Source organism: Meleagris gallopavo, chromosome 21, assembly GCF_000146605.3.
Source record: "Meleagris gallopavo isolate NT-WF06-2002-E0010 breed Aviagen turkey brand Nicholas breeding stock chromosome 21, Turkey_5.1, whole genome shotgun sequence".
Classification (NCBI taxonomy): Eukaryota; Metazoa; Chordata; class Aves; order Galliformes; family Phasianidae; genus Meleagris; species Meleagris gallopavo.
The window spans coordinates 1,445,168-1,454,137 of record NC_015031.2 but is presented as its reverse complement, the minus strand read 5'-3'; the positions used below and the strand labels follow the sequence as shown (position 1 = coordinate 1,454,137).

Genomic DNA, 8,970 nt, shown 5'->3' with positions numbered 1-8,970 from the left:
AAAAAAAGTATAAAGGGTATTTAAAAAAAAGACAGTCGCCATGGTAACGGGGTCCTGCAGCACCTCGCGTCGCCATGGCAACGGTGAAGGCCTTCCGGCGGCGGCCGGAAGTGAGGCGGCGCGCGACAGCATGGCGGCGGGGTGCGGCCGTCCTGTGGCTGGCGGCACTCTCACGCTCCTGCTGTCGCTTGGCGCCTCCGGCCCCGGCCTGCTGCGGGGTTCCCTCGCCGCCCACCCCGGTGCCTTGCGGCCCGCCGCCCTGCGAGCCGGGGAAGGTGAGCAGTGCCTACACCCAGCCCGTGCGGCCTTCCTCCGCGGTACCTTCTGCCGTGCCGCGCCGCCGGGCCCTCACAGCCCCGCAGGGCTCCTCTTCCAGTTCCCTGTGCTTCTCTGTGGCTGTGGGCGTAGTGCACAGTGGGGGCACGCTGCTAAGAGCTTAGTTGGATGCTCTCTTCTCTCCCTGTGCTATTTCCTGAAGGAGTTGATCATTACTTCCTCAGCTTGCTGCAGTGTTCCTTCCAGCAGTGTAGTGTGCTGAATTGATGGTGAAATCACTGCCTGCCTGGGGCTGTCAGGTTGTGCCAAGCGATGCTCTCTCCTGTGTTTACCCTGCAGTTGGCAGGAGGGCTTTGGGAGCTGCTTGGCATGCCCAGAACTGCTAACCAGAGGGCTTCAGAGTGTTGCTACCAGCTGATAATCTCCAAACATTTTTACTTATGAGAGAAATCTCTCTGCTGACTGTTTAAGAAGTGGTTTTATTTTTACTGCAGTAGCTAAAGCAAGAGAGCAAAGTCAGAGTTAAACTGTAGCAGTCATTTTTATGCCTTCTGCCTTCTAACAAGGCTGATATTTACTATAGAAGCTATTGCTTTTTTCCAGGCACCATCCCAGCAAGCAGCAAGTCAGTCCATCTGCCTGCAGTACCCAAGATAGCTTTTGTTTTAGCCATCTTTGATTCCTTACTCGTGGTTTTAAAGGCCTCAAATTCCCTCTCTTCTGCAACAGGATACATTAAAAAAAAAAAAAAAAGTTGATGAATCTTCTAGGCTGTCTCCCTCTGCTTAAACTTGTAATTGTAGTGGGTTAGAACAAATTCATGGCTGTCTCTGCCTTTCTAACATGCTGGCATGCTCAGTTCACAGGCTAGTTACCTACATCTTTGTCTATGAAGACCTGATATCCTTGACCTGTGGTGCCATTGTCATCTGGTATTTTGCTGGCAGCTTTGAGAAGAAAGTTGGCACTGTGAAGCACTGCTTCTTCACCATTGTGTTTGCCATCCTGACCGGCCTCCTGTACCTCTTACTTGAAACTGTTGTCTCGAGGGTGTCAGAAGTGGAAGATGCCAAAGGATTCATGCCTTTAGCTTTTGCTACACTGAGTGTCTCAACTACCCGCTCACGAATGAAGCGGGCTCTCTTCTTTGGATTTAGAGTTCCAGTGATGCTGGTGCCATGGTTTCTGCTCTTTGTGGTGTGGTTTATTCCCCACTCTTCTCTCCTGAGCAACCTGTGTGGGCTCCTAGTAGGGAAAGCCTGTATCCTTTCTGAACATGTAGCCCTAAACTAGTGTAGGATTGTTGCTTCATGAGGAGAGAGTGTGGTGCAGTTCTTGTGGTCAAGATGCATTGACTTTATGAGATTTCCTGGGCTCTTTTTCTCATCACACTCAGTTCTGCATTTCTTTCTCATCCCATGCTTCTACTGTGGCTTTCAGGCATACAGAGAAGATGGTGATGGTCTGAAAGGATGACGCTAAAAGTTGATTTAGCTAGAACCAGAAGAATTCTCCAGGGAAACTAGTTTGTAGCCTGGAGGGGATGGTGTGTTGCAGTGCAAGAAATGAGTGCATTTTGTCAGTTATCCTCCTTAACGTGCTGCTGACTGCAGATGGTCTTGGCTACTGTTTCTGCTTGGATCTTCCAGAGTCGGTGGCCTCTAAGCTGGATCAGAGGTTCCCTTTCAGTGTGCTAAAGAAAATACCAGGGCTAAAATACATCCCGGGGTCCTCAGCTGAGAGAAGAGCCACTGAGAGCAGCAAGTAAGTACTGGAGCTCCTATGAAATATCTTGTGGGAGATTTTTGAGGCATGAGATGGCATTAAATCACCTTTAAAAACATTATTGTGCTTGTCATGTTCCTGTATGGGATGTTAAGAACAGGAATTTGGGATATTGATGTTGCTGGTGATATTGCTGTGATTAATACATCATCACACATTAACTCAATTTGCTCTTTCACTGGAAACTGAGTCGAGGTGAAACTCATCTGCTGCAACGGTGCTGTGTACACATGTTAAATGTATTGCAGCTCCACTGAGATGAAAGATACGCTGTGTAGTTCTGTCATAACAGGACTTCTGGTGCTTGTTTCTGGCTGAATTGCTCTCTGGGATGTGATCTTTGTTAGTCTTTGCACAGCTTCACCTCCCAGGAATGTTGGGACGTTTGTCATATCCAAACCTACGTAGGAGCAGCACATTATAAATTAAAGTTATTTTAGTAGACCTTTCAATGCATGTTTTCTGTATTGGGGCAAAGTTGATTTAATAAAAGGAACCATAGCACTGGAGCTGACATTCAGGAATGATTGTGTCACAAGCAATGAGAACTCATGCAAATTCTAAAAAAAACCTCAGAAGTTGAGATCAAATTTTTCCCTACCCTGCGATGTCATTTCAGTTTCACAGAGACAGGGTTAAGTTGCACATTAAGTCTGCTACGGGTTAAGTTGCACATTTTGTTTAAGCCATCAGCTTATTGTAAACCATTCTTTTGAACTGGAAGCATTTCCAGTTGTTTACATTTCCCCTCACCTGAGGGAAAACCATGAAACAAAACCTTGCTGGTAGGAAGAATGTGCCCAGATGCAATCAAACTCCGCAGGAGTGCTTGCAGGCAAATCAAGGAGCATGTTGACTCTCTCTGTTTTAGTACTGCTTTAGGGAGGAGGGAGTTTCTCACCATATGCTGAGCCTGTATCTACATCAGCCTAATGCTTCTGCTGTTGTGCACAGCTCTGCCTAAACCTGCTTTCTTTAGGTGAGATGACACAGACTGTTCTGGCTCAAAGGTATTTGCATAAACATTTGATTATCAAGCAGGGTGTGGGAAGGTGTTTCTAGGATGTTTCCATTTCTGCAGCTAAATTTGCATGTCTTTGTATCTGAGGCACAAGTTCTATACTTGTTTCTGGAGCTTAATTAATTGCTATTTTGATACTTATACCTAAATATGAACTCTATATGTGTGTTTCTTTGTTTTGTTCTTTTTTTTTTTTTTTAATAATAAAACACCAACTTGCCATCAGACAGGAGGCATTTCTGGGAGGTTTACTCTTTTCCATCAGGCTTATGGCCACAAATGAAGTATAGGGGAAATAAATCCCCAAACCCCAGCATGAGCCAGTTTCTCATTTTTCCTGGTACTCACGTGGTCTTTGTGAATATTGTCTTGATTCTCTGCACTCATCTTAGCGATGTGCATGGTCTGAGCAGTACTCTGGAAGTTCCCAAGGCTTTGGCTTCTGGGTGAGATTTTCACTTGGTGTGTTTTGGTGAGATGAGTCATGCCTTCTGCTGGCAAGGGCTGTTTATAGACCTTGCTTCTGAATGATTCATTTTATTTGCAACTCTCTCTCCTCCTCCTCTTTTGCTCTCTACCCAGGGCTGCTACTTCTACCAGAGGCCTTCTTGATAAATAACTCTTGGCAGCTGTGACTTCTCCTGATTAATAACTTAGGTTCAGTGGAAGGCAGAGGATGCCTATGGAAATTGTAAAAGCATTTTGTGGTTTGGCTGGCATGTTTCTTGCATGTTTCTTGCATGAAGAGACTTAAGACTAAAACCCTCCTCGTTCTGTGGGTGTGGAATTAGAGTGGGCTTGGTGTAAGCATATCTGTCCTGGGTAATTAGTAAACCTATTTTTACTCAAATGCTACTTGTAATAGAGAATCTCTGATGAATTGCTGTGACCTTTCTGAGCACCGGTCAGGAGGAAATCAACCCCCAGGGCACTTCCAGCACTAATTGGGCAGTGACAGTTTTGAACACAGTATAGCCTTCTGTTTTCTTCTGTCCAGGATTACCCCGCTGCCTGGCACATACCCCACTCAAAGCTACTACTGCTCTTCACCTTCGGCTCTTCCAGCCTCCCAGATGCAGCACCCTGGTGTTCAGAGCCAGGGGTTTCAGGACAGCTGCACGCCAGGATTTGGCCATGCTTTGGGACACGTGGGACCTCAGCACAGCTATGCAAGATACAGCCTTGTTTCTTCCCCCTACCAGGCCAGAGGTGCCTCTGCAGAGTGCTACATTCAGTCCCACACTGGATCCTTGCCTGGACAGTGCTCCCAGACAAGCAAGTTCTCTGTGCCACAGCGTGTGTGCCTGACTGGTCCACAGGCACCTGTCGGCCTGGACCTCCTGGCTGGGGTTCGGCAAGCATCAGGGGATCCAGCAGGCTCAGCAGCTCCTGTTCCAGCTGAATTTTCAAAAGTTCAGGTGTACTGATCCCCCAGAAAGCAGCAGGAATTGCAGCAGCAGGGAAGATGGTGTGATGCTCACAGAGCAGCAATTGCTGGCACTGTTGCTGTCTCTGAGGTGACTACCTAAATGGATTACTTTAATTCTATTTCCTTTTAATTTTGATACTTCTTTTAGCATTGTGGAGGGAAGGAGACTGGACTGCCTCTCCACATTACTAATTCTATTGAATACTTTTCTTATAGTAGTGTTTAGCACTACTTCTTTCTCCACACGATAACTACAGATACAGAACCTCTGTCCTCCAATTCAAGGTAAGATGGAAGCTAATAGTCAAAACACTGGACTAATCTGAGATTGAGCCAAGCTGCAGAGATAAGGATACAACCCATCTATGTCAAGGCTCTTAGCTTCCTATCTTGTTTACATGTATGATGTAGTTAGGACACAAAAGAAGGTGGAAGCATTTGAGCCTTAGTTTATAAGTTAGCATTTGAGTGAAGAAGTCTGTTTCAGTAGTGTTAAGAGTTAAGAGTTAACATCTCTTAAATATTGAAGTGCAGTCTGTGCACTCAACAACGCATTGTTATTTCTGATAGCTCCACACTAGCTCAGCCTTCCTAGCACTAATCATCATTTCAGTTGAAGGAATCCCTAATGGTCATGCAGTCCAACTCCCCTGCAATGAACAGGGACGTATACAGCTGGGTCACCCCTGCACCTGTCAGCAAGGCAGCCTTGAATGCATAAGAAGTAGTGGAAGAGTCTTTAGTAAGGGATTTTGGCCATTTGTGCAGCAAATATGCGTAAATCCAAGAAGCTGAGAGGGACTTTAAAAGTGGGTTATAAGAATTACCTGGAATGTAGCTGTCCCATTGGGGGTGTTCATGTTTTTCATCTTTTAGTGTGTCGCCCAGCAATATTAGCACAATCACTCTGGGTTTTCTTTAGAGGTAGTGGAAAGGTATTTGGAAAAGAGGAGTTTTCAGCATAGGATTCAGAGCAGAGTGCACTGTTTGGTGACTGTGGTAGTAGCAGAAGTGTTTATTTTAGGTGGTAGCACTCGGAGAGCCAGAGCTTTATTTCCCACTTTGTGGTGGCTTTACTGTGCCATGCCTAGGAGGAATCTTCTGTTTCTGTGATTGTGAATCAAGCAGGATCTCAGCTATTGCAGTTGACTCATTACTTAAAGTTTTCTTCCCCCCTCCCCCAAAAAAAAGTTATATGAAACACAGACATTTCTGCCCTTGGAAATGTTTTGAACATGCCTAGCCTGTCCCCTACAATAGTAGGGGCTCTTCCTGTGTATCAGGGAGCCAGGGTTGGAAACAGCATTGCTGATGCATGTGCCAAAGCTTGTATATGCCTCTCTCTCACCTTTCCTCCTCTTCAGTGTCTGAAGAAGCCGCCTGTTGCTGTACAGCCACTTTTCCAGCAGCTCTTCTGAGAAAACTGCCACAGGCATGCGTGGCTTCACAAGGACTTGCTTTGGGGGAAGGCTGAAGTGAAGAGAGAGGGCTTGAAGCTCAGATTCATGATAGTAAGGAGCTGCTTGCAAAGACAGAGGTGGGACAGAGGCTTTCAGAAGGAAGATAAAATAATTTGGGAACAGGCTTATGGTAGGATGCCTGGAGTTGGTAGCCAGCTCCATCCCACTCCTGATTGTTTCACCCCTCCCTGAGTTGACGGATGGACTTGGTTTCACAGTCCCATTTTTCCTGAACTGCTAACAACAATTTCATTGTTAAGTGTTTTGTGTGCAGCACGAACAGGATGAGGCTCTTGTTTAGAAGTTAAAAGGATGTTTTCAATACCAGGAAAGGACTGCTAGAGATAATCATTGAAATGTTGATATTCCACTCTAGTGCCTTGATTTTCCTCCTCATGAGATCTACATAAGATGAGATCTTGTGAATTTTAGCATTGTGCAGAAAATACACTAGAGTGATGGGGACTGTTTGCAATGGTAAACGTTGTGTATAATCAAACTGAAAGCTTGAAATGCAATCTGGAAGACAAACTGCCACATGTCCTGGTTTGCTTTCAAGTGGGGAGAGCTGGAGCCTCTGGATGGTGGTCTCAGTCCCATGGGGACAGCTGGGTGCAGTCTGTGTGATAGGCTGGTGACAGAGGACACATGTTGGAGAAGAGTAAATGGAAAATGCTTGTGGGCATGGAAACTGGTTATTTTTATTTGCTGACTTTTAACAGTTGATCTGTTTCAACTCTTAGCAGTTGCAGAACCATCAAAAGGATGGCATGGTTTCCAGTGAGTAGTTTCATGGCATGCATTAAGTGGTAAGAAGTAAATGTTGGCTTCCAAGAGTCAGTGCTTTGTCACTGCAAGCAGCAAGAACAGCCCTGTCTGATAGGTGAGGGGAGAAGACAGAAGATCTCCTTGCAGGAATGAAGGTGGGCCTCTGCCCATGCAGGAGGCAGCAGGGACCTGCCCTTAACCCCTCTGTGCTGGGTACAGGTGCCCACTGCAGCTTCGTGGGAGGGACATCCTAGAAGAATGGGGGCAAAACCCCAATTTGGGTTTTTTTCCTTCTGGCTCCAGCTCTGCTGTCAGCTTCCTGAGGATCTTGGCATGTCACTTGGTCTCTGATCGCTGCAACTACCACTGTGACCCTGGGGCTGCTCTGAGTCCAACTGTGCAACTGCCCTGGTGCCCACATGGCATTTGAAATGTTCAGTGGCCTTCAGACAGACATTTCGAAAGATACGGATGATTTCTAACAGTCTGTTCCCTGCCTTTCCTGAGGGCAGCTGTGACGGTTAAACGCTGTCGTATAAATCAGAGGACGACCTACTGCTTTTCCAGCAGTGGAGTTCAACCAAGTCCCAGCTCCTTAGGGCTGGCAGTGGGTTCAAAGGGGAATGGAGAGAGAGGGACAGGATGGGATGTGCAGTTGTGTCTGAAGGCTGAAAGAAGGAATTGAAACTTGGGAAAGGGAGGCAGAAATCATCTGCTCATCCGGCCTTGGCAATTGTCTGAGCTCACAGCAGTGCTATGGATCACATTGCAGTACCAGCTCCCTTCCTTGGAGGGAAGATAAAGAATTGAAGTTATTCTTAAAAAGAAAAAAAAGGGGGGGGGAAATAGTGACAAAAAAATCAATAAAACTCCAGGCTGTCCTAGAGAACATACTGTCTCCAAAGGTTTTTTCTTCTGTACCTCCAGTGCATTCCCAGTACAGCTGGCACTTCTTCAAAGATCAGGATTGATTCTGTCCTGGAAGCAGGGCACAAATGACTCCAGACTGAAAGAGCACAAGCCAGCTGAGTTGGTGAGATCACTGTCTGTCACCATGCAAATGGGTCAATATTCCTCTTATTTCTGTGCTTTCCAGTTGCTCATTTCTCTCTGGCAAAGCCTATGTGTGCAGTTATCCAGGCCTGCGTGACCATGCTAGGTGTGCCCGCGTATGCTCTCTGCTCAGCTGGAAACGGTCTTGTCAGGTCAGTGCCTCTCCCTGCACCTCTTCTGACCCCTCGGGTGCCCCCTGCTCACCCATATGGACTTTGTGCCTTTTCCGTGGGCGTTATTGACTCTGGTGTGAGTGTCAACGTGGTGATAGCAGTGGGACCATGGACTCGATGCTGCCTGCACCTCTTGCAGCCGGGGGAGGAGAGCCAGGAGGAGCTGGGCAGTGCCAGCTGGGTTTTGCGGAGGAGAGAGACTGAACGTCGTGCCCTAACCTTTGGCTGGTTCATGGGTGCTATGGGGTGTGAAAGGCACCACCGTGACTGCTGTTGTCATGCTCCAGTGGGGGCTCTTTGTGCTTTGCAGGAGCAAAGTCCCCCTAGGGCCACTCTGTGCCTCTCGTGCATCCTTGCTTTGGGGCCCTCAGCCCAGCTGTGTTTGTGGCTGTGGTGCAGCTTTACAGAAAGAGCAGAGCAGCAGTGGTGCTACAGCCAGGTCTTGGGGGTCAGGTTGTGAAATCTCTCCTGCCAGGGACGTTTCTTGTGCAATGCTGCTGTCAGCAGGATGGGCTTTGGCAAAGGGCTAAAAGCATAGTTTGTGGTTAAATTGCACGTTAAATCTGTGCACCCGTATCTGCCTGTCTGTGCATCTGTGTGTCTATGTATACGTCTGCTTATATGCCTGTGTATGTCTACATCTGTCTGTCTGTCTATGCGTCTGTATATCTGTATGCCTGTTTCTGTGCCTGTATGTATCTCTGTATCCCCATCCTAGCTATGTCTATCTGTATCTCTATCACCATGTGTCAGTGTCCCTATATCCATGGCTATATGGCCAGATGCCTACATGTCCATATGTCTGTATGTCTATACAAGTCTGTATGTCTGTACCGCTGTCCCTGTGCACCGTGCCTGCCGCGCCGACCCCCATCCTTCCTTCGACCTCGGACCACCCCGTGACCTTTGAGCCGCTCACCCTGTCCCTTTAAGGCTTCCCCAGCAAGAGGCGCGCTGGGACCGTACCAACCTCGGGGGGAGAGGGGAGAGGCGGTGAGGGGTGTC

General features: G+C 47.4%; 1 protein-coding gene across 2 annotated transcripts; it reads left to right on the top strand.

The window, feature by feature from the left end:
• The first annotated feature begins 7 nt into the window (after positions 1-7).
• Positions 8-8,946, top strand: RHBDD2 (rhomboid domain containing 2). Of its 2 annotated transcripts, none has more exons than XM_010721762.3 (4): positions 8-275; positions 1,136-1,537; positions 1,890-2,040; positions 7,836-8,946. In XM_010721762.3, exons 1-4 carry the CDS (start codon positions 41-43, stop codon positions 8,032-8,034), a joined length of 987 nt encoding a protein of 328 aa, XP_010720064.1. In that variant the 5' UTR covers positions 8-40; the 3' UTR covers positions 8,035-8,946. The 2 variants fall into 2 exon arrangements, with proteins under 2 accessions (XP_010720064.1, XP_010720063.1); XM_010721761.3 differs by lacking the exon at positions 7,836-8,946 and adding an exon at positions 4,080-6,502.
• Positions 8,947-8,970: the final 24 nt, after the last annotated feature.

Coding starts and splice junctions, on each gene's coding strand:
- RHBDD2 (XM_010721761.3), top strand. CDS start 41: ATGGTAACGGGGTCCTGCAGCACCTCGCGTCGCCATGGCAACGGTGAA. Junction 276..1,135: donor CGCCCTGCGAGCCGGGGAAG/GTGAGCAGTGCC, acceptor TGGCATGCTCAG/TTCACAGGCTAGTTACCTAC. Junction 1,538..1,889: donor GCTCCTAGTAGGGAAAGCCT/GTATCCTTTCTG, acceptor TGCTGACTGCAG/ATGGTCTTGGCTACTGTTTC.